Source organism: Doryrhamphus excisus, linkage group LG3, assembly GCF_037039965.1.
Source record: "Doryrhamphus excisus strain RoL-2023G ecotype Guam linkage group LG3, RoL_Dexc_Guam_v1.1, whole genome shotgun sequence".
NCBI lineage: Eukaryota > Metazoa > Chordata > Actinopteri > Syngnathiformes > Syngnathidae > Doryrhamphus > Doryrhamphus excisus.
This window is the reverse complement of record NC_136359.1, coordinates 21,602,123-21,620,462: the sequence shown is the minus strand read 5'-3', so window position 1 is coordinate 21,620,462 and position 18,340 is coordinate 21,602,123. Positions and strand designations below refer to the sequence as shown.

The window sequence follows — 18,340 nt, the reverse complement described above, 5'->3', positions numbered from 1 at the left end:
GCGCAAGTTTGATATGGATGCTGTATGGTATCATGTACCCAGAAAAAAATATTACGTTTGATTAATGTTCATGTTAAAGGTTAAATAACTGTTAATAGTTATCCTCCCTATCCGTGTGGAAGTGGTAAGTTTTTGGCTATTTAAGTTTAAAGGAAATAACTTGAAGGCTACAGTTTAGGTCGCTAGCTCTCTAGTTTGCGAGTTAGCATGAAAAGACTTGATTCCTTGATGTATGCAACTCGTGATTAATCGCATTTGGATACAGTTAATTCAGAATTCTTCTTTTTTCGCCACAGCAAATCAATGTCCTCCATCCAACCCTGTCTTCTGGATCTGTCTTTCTCACACCAACTACCCTCATGTCCTCCTTCACTACATCCATAAACCTCCTCTTTGGTTTTCCTCTACATCTCCTACCTGGCAGCTCTAAATGCAGCATCCTTCTACCAATATATTCACTATCTCTCCTCTGGACATGTCCCAACCATCTCAGTGTGGCCTCTCTGACTTTATCTCCAAGGCCTCTAACATGAAATGTTTCTCTGATGTAGTTCTTCCTGATCCTATCCATCCTGGTCACTCCCAATGAGAATCAGCATCCTCATCTCTGCTACCTCCAGTTCTGCTTCCTGTCTTTTCCTCAGTGGGACTGTATCTCGGCCAAAAAACATGGCTGGTGTCACCACAGTTAATTAAGAATTAAACGCTTTAGAAATATGTCAGAAATAATTTTTTTTGTTTCTTAATAAGTACTGGTTAGCGCACAGGCCACACAGCTAGGAGACCCAAGTTCAATTCCACTCTCTGCCATCTCTGTGTGTAGTTTGCATGTTCTCCCCATGCATGCGTGGGTTTTCTCGGGGTACTCCGGTTTCCTCCCACATTCCAAAAACATGCTAGGTTAATTGGCAACTCCAAATTGTCCATAGGTATGAATGTGAGTGTGAATGGTTGTTTGTCTATATGTGCCCTGTGATTGGCCTATGAACAATTTGGAGGAAACCGAAGTACTTGTCCATACTTGTGTAGCAAACATGGTAATACGCAAGTTTCTAAGGGAGAACGTCCTAAGAAACCCAGACCTCCTGCAGTGATAGCAAACCCAGGGGGATAATGGTCCATTTCAAAGAAGGGTCTGGTACTGGTGGAACAACAACAATTTCAACCTGCAATTTCCCGCCTGTGGATACTGGGATGCAGGTTACAGGGCTCTGGCCACCCCGATGGAGCATGGAATCAGAGATTTGGGTCAGCCAAAAGACCTCCTACCAGGCCAGAAACATTAGCAAAATGTAAGACGGTTTCTTGGGCCTTCTTTCTTCTGCCTAGGGGTGTCCCGATACAATTTTTTACAATAACGATATTGGAGCCAATATCCAAAACCAATCCTATTGAAAAAAGGCATGACACAAGTGATATTACTAAAATGGAAAACAATAGTCAGCAACTGTAGGTATTGAGCATAGTAAATTGGCCTTGTTATTCCCTTCCAGATAATAACTTTCTACTGCCATGTGGGCTTTTCTCATGCTTTGCTAATGATTCCGGACAGCATTGGTTGTTTGACGGAACCAGAGATGTGTTTCTTCGTCTCCGTATTTTTTTGTGACGCTGCTCATTTTCGCAATGAGGTTGGCCACATTTGTGCTACCATGGGAAACTTGCTGATGACAAGTTCTGCACGCATCTCCAACATCAACGCAAATGTCATTTCTACTCCTTGTAACTTAGTTAGCATGTCAGCAGACTCTGTTGTTGTGATCACATGGGTTCTACCCGGGTGACGCTGGACAAAAGTGCTGCAGATGAGTCTGGAATGGACTGCACTGTAATCCATGCATCCGTTTGCTGTACCGGTTATCCTCACAAGGGTCACAGGTATGCTGGAGCCTATCCCAGCTGTATTCGAGCAAAAGGTGGGGTACACCCTGGACTGGTTGCCAGCCAATCACAGGGCACATATAGACAAACAACCATTCACACTCACATTCATACCTATGGACAATTTGGAGTCACCAATTAACCTAGCATGTTTTTGGAATGTGGGAGGAAACTGGAATTTTTGCTGTTATAGACCAATATCTGACATGAATATTGAATCCGGACTAAAACTACAAAGCTATATGAGGTGGTACCCAATAAGAGGGTCTGCCCTGTGGTAACTGTACATTTTATCTCACATAAATCCAAAGACGATTAAAATATTTACCCCGCGGGCTGTGAAAGCACAACTAAACAATATGATTGGCTGACAGGATCAAATCAATGCTGCCATTTGACCATTGACCTCACTGGCAGGCTACATAGGAAGTCATGTGATCACCCTGGGTGAGCCCAGCAGCTCTGGATTAACAACGTATTGATGCCGGTGAAGATGTAAGCTCCATAGGGAATGACATGGATAGAAAAAGTTTGCAGGGGAGAAACGATATTGACCTGCAGAGAAGATCTCAGAAGGCTCTCACGTTAAAACATATTTGATCTAGGGACCTTTGTCTCGGTTCTGCAAACAGAACAATCGCTTCAGCAATGGCTCCTTTCACTGGAGCACATTGAATAACAACACAGGATTGAGCAAGACATGTTTAGAAAAATGCTCTTTGCATTAGCCAGACATACACGGGGGGCGGGGGGCTCTGGATTTGGAGCTGACACACTTAAGGGACGTATCAGTGGGGGCCATGTAAATCAAGCCGGGTTGGGGAAAGATATAGTCTTGACCTGGGGCCAAACAAAATAGACTTTAACATTACCCAGATTGCCTGTAAACAGCCTTGAGACTTGGCACCGCTGTGCTTGACTTCCATGCTAGATATGCGACGACGAAGGCACAGGGAGTCGGAACGTACGGATAGATTGACAAGGATAGCGGGTTGGCAGTAAATGTGAAGTGATCCCTTTTTTTGCAGTAACTTAAAGGACTGTCTTTTAATTTCCAAGATGAAAATCCCTTAGCACTCACTGTGGGGGAGTGACGGTGCCGAGCGGGCTGTTGGTTGTGATCCTTAGAGAAATTTGGCAAGAGAAAAACAGACAGTAATGGCAGATGTATAAGCGAACCCGGTGAATTATTCCGCTCAGAGACAAAGAAGAAACCAGCCAGAAACCGAAAAGGCACAGGGAATTGTGAAGAGTGTTATGAATATAGCTGTGGCGAGAGGAAAAAAGAGCGAGGCAGCAAAAGAAACGTGTGATTTATGTTTTAATTTGTAGCTCCACAAAAAAATCCCTTCGGCTTTTTCTTGTTTCTGTTGGCTGTGTGACTGCAGCAATCTCACTGTGTCCCCTTCAGAGGTGAATGCTCTCACACAGACACACATGTGCTTGCCTTAGCACCTCCCACTGCTTTGACATGGCCCCGGGCCTAGTGCTGCAACCGCAGACACTGGCCACTGGAAATTTAAGTCAGGCAGAGGAGAAATTAGGCGAGGAGGCAAGGAAATGGGATGTTGACTTGAACCGGCCCTGGGGGCAGCTGAGAGAGTGTCCCTGTGCAGCTCTGCTGGCTGCCTGACAGTTTGATGGAGCGAGAGCGGAGGCTTGCCTGCAGCCCGAGCTGCCGTCTACGGCTCTGATGTAGCTCAGCGAGGAACAGATTGAGCCTCCGGGCATCGCTCTGTACTACTAGTACTCTCCTCGCTCTCTTTTTCTATTCTATGTGCTGCTTCAACTGGCTCATTCCTTCTCACTGTTTCTGTCATGCCGCCATATAGACAGTTTTCACTAAGCGGTACCCTTCAGTTCATTTATACCAGGGGTCTCAAACTCAATTTACCTGGGGGGCACTGGAGCTAGGGTCTGGGCAAGGTTGGGGCGCATCAGGTTTTCCAAAAAAAAAACCACATTTATTAAAAACAGAAAAATATACAAACTTTTTCAGTGCTTTGGTTATGATTTTCTGCAAGAAAAGCTCTGATAAAACATTCCACTGTTCTCAAATATCTTAATTTTTATTTTTCTACACAAAATAAGATGAAAAATAAATAAACAAATCAATAATAAAGAAAATCAATCAGTAATAAATAAATGTAATAATAATAATAAAACAGCAAATAATAAAAACTCAAGAAACCACATATAGTTGGTGGGTAGACAAATTATTTTTTTCAGATTAAAATGAACAAAGCATTATTAGAGCCCTGTAGACATGACAAAACACGACTATAGTCACATTTATACTTTTTTTATTTACAACATATTGCGCAACTGCAGGGTCTTGAGACACATGCTAACTCGCAAACTAGACAGCTAGCGACCTAAACGGTAGCCTTCAAGTTATTTCCTTTAAACTTAAATAGCCAAAAACGTACCACTTCCACACGGATAGGGAGGATAACTATTAACAGTTATTTAACCTTTAACATGAACATTAATCAAACGTAATAATTTTTTCTGGGTACATGATACCATACAGCATCCATATCAAACTTGCACGGGTCGCACTAACATTAAACTTTCATATCATGGCGGGGGCCTCAAACTAGTGTCCTGCGGGCCACATTTGGCCCGCGGGCCACGTGTTTGAGACCCCTGATTTATACTATGCCATCTTTTTAAAACTACACAGTTTCCTATGCATGGACATGCAATTGCACACTTCCAGAATATAGTCCTTTGTTTCCTTGATAGAAGACATGGCACAACAGATGCCGTTTGTTGCGCTCTGGCTAGCACATGGCATAAGCAAAGTGTTGGGAGGCAGAAGAAGGTTGAATCAGGCGGCTGGCAGGCCACAGCCGTAATGAAAAGAATCTGGCTGTGGCCCACTGTGTGCTGGTCATGAGAAGCATGTGCCGCCGGGGGGGCTCTACTGCTAATTTAAGGGGGCAGCCAAGCGTTTCACGGTAGGCTTGTCATCAGGCCAGAGGGGGCCTCATACTGGGTGACATCGACTGTGAGGCCGGATAGGTGGTTTGGCAAGATATGGGTTGAGAAAAGTGGGAGAAAGCTTCACTTAATTCCCCTCCCGTCCTCGTACCTCCTGGTTGCACTCTACAATGATCAAACATCATTGTAGGAAGTGGAGAGAATTACAGATGAATGACCTGTGGCTACGACTGGAGGAGAACTCCTGTAACCTTCCTGCTCCATCCTCTACTCAGGGGGCTAGATGTGCTCACCCCATGCTTTAATTCAGAATCTGAACTAAACCTACTCACAGGATTAAATAGCACGACGCTCATTCTAATAGATAACTCATTCTAAGTCTTTATACGGTGGAACCTCAGTTAGCGTCACCCCAGTTAGTGTTTTTTTTTTGGTTTGGCCACATTATTTCGTTCATTTTCTACCGCTTATCCTCATAAGGGTCATGGGCATCCTGGAGCCTATCCGGGGTACACCCTGGACTGCCAGCCAATCACAGGGCACATATAGACAAACAACCATTCACACTCACATTCATACCTATGGACAATTTGGAGTCGCCAATTAACCTAGCATGTTTTTGGAATGTGGGAGGAAACCGGAGTACCCGGAGAAAACCCACGCATGCACGGGGAGAACATGCAAACTCCACTCAGAGATGCCCATGAGGTCTCTTCGCTGTGTGCTAACCGAGCAACGTGCAGCCAAGTTACAAACAGCTTCTCCAAAATGGCAGGCCACCAACATTTTTATTCCTGATTAAAATCCTTTGCAAAGGGTTTGTGGCGCTGGAACAAACCTGCACATGACAAAGACTGGGATTGATATGAAGCACAGCAATGAAGACAGAGAGCTTGGAGTGAAGGAAGAGACAGGCAAGCCACACTGCACATCTTCAGGCTGTGAATAATTTAGTGGAGCACTGGGGAGATGAGATGAAGATGAACACAAAACACTGGAAGCGTTTGACCTGAAGCTGGAGCTACAACAGTGCACATCACAGAGCGGTGAGCTTTCTCCCTCTTCATCCCCTTAGTGTGTTTCCCTCTTCTCAGGGTTGCTCTTCATCTTTGTGCCAGCGAGGAAACAGCTGTACGCTATTCTTGTTTCGCCTCACATTCAATGAAACTCAACAGGACGGTTGACAACTGTGTCCTCAGGGTTTTTTTTTTTTTTTTTTACGCCCTGCTCTGGACATGACGGAACATTGAGGAGAACCCTCATAGAATACATGTACTTCAGTTCCACAGCCGGAGAACAGAAAATAATGTTATGATACATATTTTAACAAAATAGGGCGGCACGGTGGACGAGTGGTTAGCGCGCAGACCTCACAGCTAGGAGACCATGGTTCAATTCCAACCTCGGCCATGTCTGTGTGTAGTTTGCATGTTCTCCCCGTGCATGCGTGGGTTTTCTCCAGGTACTCCGGTTTCCTCCCACATTCCAAAAACATGCTAGAGTGTGAATGGTTGTTTGTCTATATGTGCCATGTGATTGGTTGGCGACCAGTCCAGGGTGTACCCGGCCTCTCGCCGGAAGACAGCTGGGATAGGCTCCAGCACCCCCGTGACCCTTGTGAAGATAAGCGGTAGAAAATGAATGAATGAATGAATGTTTGTAACTTGGCTGCACGTTGCATCGGTTAGCACGTAGGCCACACAGCTAGGAGACCCGGGTTTGATTCTTCTTGGGCATCTCTGTATGTAGTTTGCATGTTCTCCCCGTGCATGCGTGGGTTTTCTCCGGGTACTCCGGAGAAAACATTCAAAAACATGCTAGGTTAATTAGCGACTCCAAATTGTCCATAGGTATGAATGTGAGTGTGAATGGTTGTTTGTCTATATGTGCCCTGTGATTGGTTGGCGACCAGTCCAGGTGGTACCCCGCCTCTCGCCCGAAGACAGCTGGGATAGGCTCCAGCACCCCCGCGACCCTCGTTAAGATAAGCGGTAGAAAATAAATGAATGAATGTTTGTAACTTGGCTGCACGTTGCATCGGTTAGCACGTAGGCCACACAGCTAGGAGACCTGGGTTTGATTCTTCTTGGGCATCTCTGTATGTAGTTTGCATGTTCTCCCCGTGCATGCGTGGGTTTTCTCCGGGTACTCCGGAGAAAACATTCCAAAAATAAGCTAGGTTAATTAGCGACTCCAAATTGTCCATAGGTATGAATGTGAGTGTGAATGGTTGTTTGTCTATATGTGCCCTGAATGAATGAATGAATGATATTTTAACAAAAACTGGCTGTAGACTTTGAAAGTAGCAATCACATGTAGCCTCTGTCAATATGGAAGTGCTTTTTTAAATGTGTCTGGCCGCATCTGCGGTTGGAGTGACAGTTGGGTGAACAAAAGGAGGTCTGATAACCCCTAAGGGAGGGGCTATTTATCATTGTAATTAAAGAACGGAGTAGACATGCAATGATTGTACATGCCTCTAGACTCCCAAACAAAGATAATGTCTTCATTTGGTAGGGAATACATTACACGAGTAGGAATTGTATGATCTAAGAAAAGACACCAACTAAAAATATACTTGATTTCCTCACTCCCTCCTCTTTACTCCTGCTCGGTCTGTGTGTCTCATATTAATGGGACGTCCCTTGTTTGTAAACGTGCCAAGTTGTGTGCACCACTGCGGGCTGTCTATTATAAACAGGCCTCTGGGGCAGCGTTTCCATATGGCACCACATATGGCACTCAGCAGCATCAATTAATGTTGTTATAATAGTGATTTTTATGAGCTATGCTTTCACTGTGTCCCTGTCATCTCCAGGCCCCTTTCTTTTTCACCCAACTACTGCTGATTTCTTAAGATGCCTTTCTTCCTTGCCTCAAACCTTCAACTAATTCTGTACTGAACAGTAGGATATCTAAAATATGTCCTTGCCCAATTTTGAAGGTTCTTTACAGCTTTCTTGTTATAACATTAAGGAAATTAAACAGCATTACTGATGTGTCTTTTTCCAACGGCTTTTGTTTAAAATTTAAATTTAGCTCTGAAATGCTGAACACAGTGCAGGTGCTTGAATGAACACTCTTCCGTAAATTGATTCAAAATTCAGGTTGGGCAATATTTTTGATATTACAGGACAGAGTCTTCCAATGATGAAAAAATGCAGACTTTGATACATAAGATGAATGAAATGCTGTCATCGTGTGGAGAAGGAACTTTGGTATGAGGAAGTATTTACTCGCCGGGCTACTCTCATTGGCTCTAAGGAAAAAGAGCCACCCCCATGGTAGAGGTGAGTAATGCCGGGTTTAAATGCTCCATTGGGTACATCAACCCTGGCTACATTATGACTGATGTTGATAAAACTATACACAATATGCATCAAGAAGTAAATGTACAAATCAAGTAAAATGAAAAAAAGTATGTATGCTTTGTGCTGATATCGGATCAGACCAGTAGCGGCCGATATTCAATGCTGCAATATTACTCCTTTTGTCCCAACTGCTTGACTGCTGGGACCATAATTAACTCATTTGCAACCAAAGACATATTTATACATTTTTTCCAACCTGCTCACAAATACTGCATAGTTACTTATTTATATGTCTTTAATGTTTTTTTGTTTTTTTTGGGGAGAGGCACAAAAAGGTGATGATGCAACTCCACAATAGAAGAGACCACATTTGGTGCATTTTTTAGCTGAAAAAACGGTCAAAAGGTGGCAGAAGTGCATTTTAAAAAAGCACGGCCTGCATATTTCCAATTGAAAAACATACTAAAAAATAATAATACATAAAAATAATAATAATAAATACAAACTTAAACTATACTAGGAAAGCAGGAAGTGAACAAATGTACTGATTGTAAAAGTACCAGATGGAGGGGTAGGATTTAATAACCTTTGCTTCTTCCTACTCCTTTTGGACATGTGGAACTGTGAACTGATTATGTGATGCATTCAATTGTAATCTGATGCATGTTCAAATGAAATAAAACCATTACCATTACCATTACTCCACAGCAACCGTGTTTTGCGCGAAGACGGTTACACATTGAAAGTTAATTTTAACAAATCCACGCATAAACACGTGCACACGTACACGGTTCAGTTGCAAATGTGAAAATTGTCAATAGTTCATGCTTTGTTGCTTATGTTGTGCCCTTGTGGTTTAGTCTAATATTTTGCTGAAACTTACTAATGCTCTACTGTTGATTACTAAAGAACAGAAAAAGGTAGGAATAAACTTCTTTTTCTGATGCAAAATGAGAGTTTTTTGGTATATGCCATGTCTACATAGCCCAAGCACACAATATTCTCAAAATGCCTTGAAAAATCAGTCCAAAATCATCAAAAGTGACCGGTACTGAGAGGGACAGCTGGGATTGAATTAGTTACAAAAATAATGATTATTCAATCAGGGAAAATGGATTCTGTGCACTGTTACAAAGAGATCCGGTTGAAAAAGAGTACTAGTCTGAGACAATAGTTTTAGAGGGTGCAAAGAACTACAAGACTACGACATGGATAGGCATTGTTTCGTTTTCATTTGTTTCATTAATTTCTTGAATTAAATGCTTTTCTTACTGTAGTTTCTGTTCTTTATGTGCTCTGTATATAGTGTGCGTGACATAGGAATTAATTTACTATAGGTACAGTATAAACTCTGACACTAAAACTCAACTTATACTACAGTCTAGGAACAAGACTTGTCTATAACCCAAGGACTATGTTCTTGCTGTGTGCTTACAAAGCCTCAAATGGTCATATTATCCCAGCAACAGGACCCATTAATGTGAATTATGTCTGCATTTACGCACAAAGAGACATGTAGGTGATATAAGATCCAGGGTCTGTGCGAGCTTTTTGTTCTCCGATGCCTTTGGTGGAGGATGTAACAGAAAAGAAAGCAACAAGCTCAGCCTAAAAAGCTCCAAGCCATACCAGCCTTGTCAGCGACACCACAATTAGAGACCAGATCACTGGCAGTTAGCAGCGAGAAACAGCGAACGACTCTTTTGTTTGAGGAACACACTCAAAGCACGTTTTTTTTAAAAAAATGATTTCAAATTTCTAATCACTCTCAGGATTAAAGGCCCTGGTGTGTTCGTTTGTCTCGTTTGTGCAGGGGAGCTTCCCTCGCCATTTCTCTTTCCTCTGATTCAGATTGTTTTTTTTGTTCGGTTCTCTTCCAGCAGGCAGACGAGCTAGCAGGCGGCACCGTTTGAAGGTGCAGTCAGAAGCGAGTACGAGCCTGATGCTTTGTAGTAATATTTCCAGCAGCACAATCTCATTACTCTTTGACGTGGGAGATGCGTGCTGGGGCGGGTTGTCATTTCACGCTGTCAAAAGTTCCGTGAGGGGAACCGGCGATGGGAATAGAACTTACATGACCTGCATGTCTGCGGCTCAATGAAATTGAATATTTTAAGCCAAATAACACAAGATACAATTCAATGAACCAGATCCTTGGGATGATGTAAACTTAATGTCCAGGCTTCCAGAAGTTCGGAATTTCTCTCATCAGGAAACTCAAGAAAGTGTTTAAATTTCACAACCTTCTCTAACTCTGTATAGATCATTTCTACCTAATTAACACCGTATAGCCAGACAGCAGTTAAAAAAAAAAGTCCTGAGGGCCCAAAATGGGACATGGGACCATTGGGCGCCCCCCCCTCCCATGAAAGAAACAACTTGGGGTGTCCTTCAAAGTGGATTTCAAATAGATTTCTTTCAAAACGTGTTAGGCACTAACCGAAGAGCACGGTTACCAAGCAAACCCCGGCCTGTTGCTGGGGTGACTGTTCCAAAGTGCTTCCTGGATAATTTTCGAGGTCACTGGTTTGTGCACGCCTATGTGGTGCAGATGGGGCCCACCCTCATTCATAGCCCAGCAGGAGCTCTTTCATTAAGCCCGGTGAATGGTCTCATTCATCCACTTCACCTCAATTGGTCACACTGAGTCTCTTTAGAGCGCCTAGAACAAACTTTTTCTCTCTTTCTACTCCCTGATCATCTACGCACCACCCACCTTAGTCATGCTTCACTTTTCTTCTGGAGCATGTGCTGGGTAAAGGTTTGGCAGTGATCTTTGGCGGCAAACTATTACTACCAGATTAATGCAAGAGTGTGAACAAAATGTTTATACACTCCCATAGTTCGAAATTCTTTATCTTAGCAGCAGTTTTACAAGTTTATATCGTTATGCTTCACTGATTGGTGATTTTTGGCAAGTGTTGAGATGCCGCATGCCTTGAATGTAATGGTAATGGTTTTATTTCATTTGAACATGCATCAGATTACAATTGAATGCATCACATAATCAGTTCACAGTTCCACATGTCCAAAAGGAGTAGGAAGAAGCAAAGCTTATTAAATCCTACCCCTACATCTGGTACTTTTACAATCAGTAACTGTTACATTTGTTCACTTCCTGCTTTCCTAACATAGTTTAATTTTTTTTTTCAATTGAGTGCATCCCATAATCAGTTCCCAGTTCCACATGTCCAAAAGGAGTAGGAAGAAGCAACACTTATTAAATCCTACCCCCCCCCATCTGGTACTTTTACAATCAGTAACTGTTACATTTGTTCACTTCCTGCTTTCCTAACATAGTTTAATTTTTTTTTTCAATTGAGTGCATCCCATAATCAGTTCCCAGTTCCACATGTCCAAAAGGAGTAGGAAGAAGCAACGCTTATTAAATCCTACCCCCCCCCCCCATCTGGTACTTTTACAATCAGTAACTGTTACATTTGTTCACTTCCTGCTTTCCATAATACAGTTTAAGGTTTAAAAAAAAAATTATAATATCTATGATACTATGATATCACCTCGTACCAGTATCATAGTTGTGGACTTTTTGACATCTGGTTTCAAACCATGCAGCGAGCTGAACACAAATTAATTTATGAATGTGTGGATGTGGTAGATATGACTTGCCTGGACAACCAGGCTACACCATAATAACTGTCTATACATGTCACTATATTGACAGTTACTATGGTACCGATTATGTCATTGTATGGTCATATCACCTTGTATTTCGGTACGTGACAAAAATAAAATACACACAAAAAAAAAACTATATTAGGAAAGCAGGAAGTGGACAAATGTAACAGTTACTGGTTGTAAAAGTACTAGATGGAGGGGTAGGATTTAATAAGCTTTGCTTCTTCCTACTCCTTTTGGACATGTGGAACTGTGAACTGATTATGGGATGCATTCAATTGTAATCTGATGCATGTTCAAATGAAATAAAACCATTACCATTACCATTACCACACCAGGATACTACAATTTAATACGTGTGTGAGACATATTTAGGGTTTAAACCGGGATTATGTTGAACGTGAACAATGGCAATTGAAGACAGAACGGTCACATTTATCGCAAATCTCCATCACACTTTGTTTCGGTTTGGTACTACTCCCAAACTGGACAAGAGCAGACTACAATGGACAATCAGGTCTGTAAAAACAAAACAAAAAAAACATCAGGAGAGGAACTTTCACAAAGGAACTGTACCTCGCCCACAAACGTTTTTAATTCCTCCCCTCCATGCAGAGCACTGTTGGCCAAAACTACCAGACACAACAGTTTCTTTCCCCTGGCTGTTAAACTATTGAACACTTAACACTACGTAGTATCCTTAGGCAGTCACTGTGTGTGGCTGGCCAATCACAGAGCGTGAAGAATGAATACGTAATGAGCATTTTCACGAATTTTAAACACTAATATAGATAATGACGAAATGTACTCTTGCAAAAATTGGGAGTATTCGACTCATCCCAAAGTAAGCAACTTTTCGGAGGAGAATTAGTGAGCAGCGTGTCAGAAATAGACATTTTTATGGGCATATCGATTATTAATTTTTGCCATTTGCTGGTAGGCTCAGAAAGTAACTCCTGTGAAAAGCAAGGATCTACTTTTAGTAAAACAAACATAAATGAAACCCCACACCACGCAGACCGCTATCTCATAGAATAGTGGTGCCTGGTAATGTTTACAAGGACCAAAAGTACAATATATTATCGTGAAAGTACCTGTTACTACATGGTTACAGCTTGCATATAAAACCTTGTTGGAGGTTTTTGAAGGTGTTTTTGAAGGTGTGTCGGTGGTATAAGTGTGTCCAATTACGTGCAGTCATGAGTTGGATCTTTTTTTATCTGTTTTTATATCTTTAGAACACACAGAAAAGAGACAGACGTGTGTTCATGTCTCACATAGATAATGTGCCCAATTCCAAAATAAGTGTAGTTTTCCTTTAAATAATGATAAGGTGTCCTAATGCTAGTTTTCACACAGCATATTCTCCATATTTTTGTCTTTGACTTGCAATACAGGCACCAAGGAATTATTCCAGTGGAGTTCAGCATCATTCCCTCCTTAAGGTACTGTAACTGCAGCACTTAGCCAAGCCGATGGGTCTGCTATAATTTTCTGGCCCTCAAGTGAGTCCCAAATCTGGCACAGTGCAAAGTGACTAATTGTCTTGGGTTCTTAGTGTGCCAGCAACGAGATCCACTTTAACTGGTGACAGGCTGCACCAATTTAGTTTCCTCCATCCAACTCCTTGCTGTCTATCTTTTTCCCCTCTTGCTGCAGATTTACCTTCACTGCGTCTCAAACTACTGAGCTGTAAAATTGAGTGGGGGCAAGGCAAGATTCAAAATGAGACCTGGCACTGTAGATGCACTAACCTTGAGGAGGGTCACTGCTGCTGGCGGTACCTAAAGAGATGGAGACAGAACATCAGCCATTTTGCACTGAAGGAAAAGTGAAGAGACTTATGAAATGACAGCTTGATGAAGAACATCTAAATTATCACAGTAATGCATACAAAATACAAATATCTTAGATATAAATTCAATTATTTTGCACTCTTACATACATTCTCCAGCTCCCCATTGTTACTTAATGGCAAAACAATTCACAATTAAATTACAGTAAAAAGTAAAATTGTGTTTTGGGGCTTCAAATGAAATCAAACAATAAAGTAAAGGTTCTGAATTATTAAAATACAGGCACAATAATCCCTAACAAAAGCTGCTCCTCCGACCATGACTCATGCCAAACTAAAACTCAATTCTGAACCTCCGACATCATTTCCTGTCCGCACACTACTCAGCTCTCCTTCTACTGGAACACATTTACAGCAACAATTTCTGTTAATATGTCTACTACTATATTGAGTAATATGAGTGTAAAGTTGACTATCAAAGTGCTATTTCATGTTCACAGGCGTCCAGTAATGTTAAAATATATATTGAGAAGGTTGTAAACAGGTTTTCCATGCTCTATGAAATGTTTTGATTCATTAGGAATTAACTTAATTCAGTTATCCCGGTCTGGTCTGGAACCAATTAAGTAAGGATGTAAGTTTTTTTTTTATTTAGTGAATTAATTTGGCATCTAGTTTTATTTTTTTATATATATTTTTCAAGTTCCCATACACTGGTTTTTCTGGACATTCTATGAAGAACTGCAGAATTACCATTGGAAGCTTCTTAAAAGCAAGACAATGACAAGTCCAATAATAATGAATTGAGTAATACTATTTTTTTGGAAACCAAAGCACATGGACATAATGTGTGTGTGTGTGAGTGAGTGAAAAAAAAAATAAATAAATAAATAAAACAAAACATTCTAAGAAGAAAATTGCATGGCTTGCATCACTGACCCTTGAATAAACAATTAATTATCGTAATCAAAAGATGGGGGTGGGGGGGTTTGAAATGCAGCATCACTCCCACACACCACGTAGGTGATGTGTGTGTGAGCTACCGCCGATTAAGCAGGTTTGTACTCTCCATTGCAGACAGGTCTCCCGCCCTCCGCCTAGGTGCTGCACTATCATTTGCAGGAAAATTACTTCAGTAATGAAGAATCTAGGCCCATAAATCCTTGTGGCCTCACCTTCCTTCGCCGCTCAAGTCCCGTTGAGGAGCTAGTAAAAATACCCTTTAAAAAATTCATAGCGCAATTTTGCTCAAATCCCTCCCAGCAAGCACAATTATGGGACTTTCATCTCAATTGATTTATGTCCCCAGCTTGGAGAGGGAGGAGCGTGGCGACGAGACAAGCGGGGCTGGAAACGGGGAAGGTGCAAAAAACAAATGGTAAATCATTGTTTTTAAAAGGGAAAGGCCAAGGTATTTTGTCTCTTTCAATGTGCGGTTGCAGCGTGGATGATTGAGAGGTGTTTGGATGGAGGAGGAAAGAGGGAAGGGAAAAGAGCGATTAAAATCTGGAAGCGAAAGGAGGAGGAAGACGTGACGTGGGAGGGAGGGAGACGGGGAGCGGTATTCCATTTGATTAATAACACTAATCAAATTATACAGTGTACCACTGTGTCCTGAAATCTGGGGCCATAATGTCCTCTAATGGCGAGGTTCATGGAGCTAAACTTCAGAGGGAAAACACAGAGCTGACTGCTGCCTGCCTTAATGAAGGCAGTAAAACATCCATTTCCAGGAGCATGAAATGAAAGGCAAGATTGTAGATGTGCACCCAGTGGCTCAGCAACTGCACAGAAATGGAAGACTGTTAACACAAAAGACAGTGTGAGAGAGAGAGAGAGAGAGAGAGGTGGAGGGGAGAAGAGAGCGAGAGAGAGACGAAGGCCCTTGTAAAAAGAATTGAAGAGAATGGAAGAGCTTTAAAGGGCAAGAACACCAAGAAAAAGGGAATAGCACAAGAACAAAAGTGATAAAGTGAGGAGAGAAAGACAAGATTGGCGATCTCAGATATACTCTGAGAGCTGATTTTGGTTAGGCATGGATGCTTTACTCCTTCTCATACATGTCCATGTATGAGACCTGTCTTCCCATCCATCCCTCCATCCATTGTTGTTGTCTTGTCCACACAAGCACCCACTGTCTCACTGTTCCATCTATATTTCACAATATCCACCCCTTTGCAAATAAAATTCAAGTCTACAAAAGGTGACATACAACCAAAAGTTCCCTCATCCCGGCTTCCGGCTAAATTCTGAAGGAGCTTTTTGTAACACGTCCAGGCATTATGCCAATAGGCAGTACAACCTCAGTTGGCACAAGCACATTGTACTGCGTTTAACCTCAAAATCTGAGCACAAGATCAGCAAAATGCATATAACAAGGTATCGAGTACGACCCCACAGGGGAAAAAAAATGTTGAAATCAACCCAGCAAAAAAAAAAACTAAACTGAATTGCCTTACTTTACAAAGCAGTAATCCAACTCAATAATAAGACCACAATGTTCCCAAGTTATTACTGTCACTTTCGTAGGAGCTAATCCTTTAAAGGTGAACTGCACTTATTTTGGAATTTGGCCCATCATTCAAAATCCCTTATGTGAAACATGAACACATATTTTTTTTTGCCTTTTTTGTGCATTACAACGCTTAAAAACAAGTCAATATGAGCTAGCTAACAATGCACATCATTGGCACACAGCTACTTAGACGCTTAAGACGATATTATTATTGTAGTAGCTAATGTGGAGTACTATATTTCTGGTGAAGTATCACAACGCCTCATGCTGAGACGTCACTCACAGTGTTGTTAGTTTTGGAAAGTTAATACAAGGTTATAAACTAGGTCATGCATCACACGTGTATTGGTGAAGGTTATGGCAATAAGCCGAATAGTTGGTTAACTCTGTGACCAACTAAACAACAAGACAGACTGAAGGATACCAGCGCTCATCTTATACTCGACAACATGGCGACAAAGACTCAGCAAGATTATCGTTTGTTCTGAGTATTTTTTTTTTTTAACCTGAGGATTATTTTGAATTTACCAGCTCAACACGGAGCACACATTTGTGCAGAAATATACTATTGATGATTGATTGATTGATCCCAATGAGAACGGTTTTGTTTTCAAAGACTCATTTCGAATGGAACATGAGCAGAACACAACTCAATATTCCTTTCGATGGGGATATCCCGATAGGCGTATACATGACCCAATATTCAGGTTAGAAAAGGAGTAACCCAGGGGTAATATTCATGTTTTCAAAAAACGGAATATGGGCTTATTTGGGTTTTTATTTGGGGTTTATTGGTGTTTACATGGCCGTGTGCAACCGAGTTATTGGTAATATTCTGGTTATCGGGGTTGGATCCACCCCGGCGTGACCATGTGCCACTTTTTCTGGAGAACCAGGTGGAAGACAGGGAGTTAATGATCCTGTATCAAGGGTGGGCAAACTACGGCCCGGGGGCCACATCCGGCCCGCCAAGTGTTTGAATACGGCCCGCCCAATCTTTCCAAAGTATTTCATTTAAACTCAACATACAACCTGGCATCATGGCCTGAGCCAACCTTTTGATGGTTTTATCAATTTCGTTTTTTGACATGGTCTGTTGTTTACAAAGTGCTCCTGAAAAAAGGGACACAAGCACATAATAATAATAATAATTATTATTATTCTTATTATTAGATTATTATAATTATTAGAACTATTATGATTATTATAATAATTATATTAATGCTAATTATTATATTAATTATATATAATATTATTGTTATATTTGCATATTTTACATAATAATAATATAATAATTATTATTGTAATTTTATTGTAATTATTATAATATTTTATTCTTTTTAAAATATTTAAATATAAATATAAAATAATAAATAATAATAGCAGATTGCATGACAATTTTACAGATACAATAATACCAGGTGGACTGTTACGTGTAAAATATATAGTCTGCCCCCCCATAAATTTTGTCATATCAATGCGGCCCGCGAGTCAAAAAGTTTGCCCACCCCTGTCCTGTATCAATTGAGGAAGAATTGAAATAAAATGAAAATATGTATCTGAGACAGAATAAGTAACCAGCCCCTGTACGACTAGCTTTCCCCTAAGCATACATTTTTATCAACCCACGTTTGTATTGCACAATCAACATATCAAGCACAAAGTGTCTATTGGGTATTCTTGCAGACAATACAGTATACGTTGCTTCTGCAGCCTGATTTACATAAACGTTCCAGGGAACTCAAACCAGGCCATGGGGACTTTTTATTTCCAGGAACCAAGAACTAAAAGTTGTTGGCCATTTGGTGGAAAAGGGGCTAAAGATTCCTATTAGAATATATTAAGTTCAGGAAACTCACACTTGGCTGACATACCAAAAAGTTAATCAGGCACAGTTACATATCCATCAGATAGAAATGTAATTGATTTGAAAGCTGACACAAGATATAACTACATTACAGTGCAGAAACAGGGGGAAGGCTCCTCTGGGACAGGGCCTGCGGGGAGCTCATTACCGCCACACTTTGAATTATTGAGTGCTAAGGCAGTGACATTGATGAATCGAGGTAGGTGACTAGCTGTAACAACTCAGCAAGTGTTTATCTCAACTTACAGCAACCTAAAACGTCTGAAGGAGGAATCTGCCCGGGCATGAATATTGCAAGGGAAGATGTTGTAATGGTTCATAATTGAAAGGGTTCAGGCTGTGGTTAGAGTCTAAGAATGTAAATTATACTTGCTCTGACCACCTTTTAA

General features: G+C 41.3%; 1 protein-coding gene across 14 annotated transcripts in view; it reads right to left on the bottom strand.

The window, feature by feature from the left end:
- The window catches only part of fbrsl1 (fibrosin-like 1), a 331,034-nt gene that overhangs the window by 127,747 nt on the left and 184,947 nt on the right, over positions 1–18,340 (bottom strand). For all 14 annotated transcript variants that reach the window (XM_058069507.2, XM_078789180.1, XM_078789182.1 and 11 more), the window contains one exon: positions 13,529–13,558. In XM_058069507.2, the coding sequence (XP_057925490.2) occupies positions 13,529–13,558 (30 nt within the window). The remainder of the gene's footprint in view (positions 1–13,528; positions 13,559–18,340) is intronic.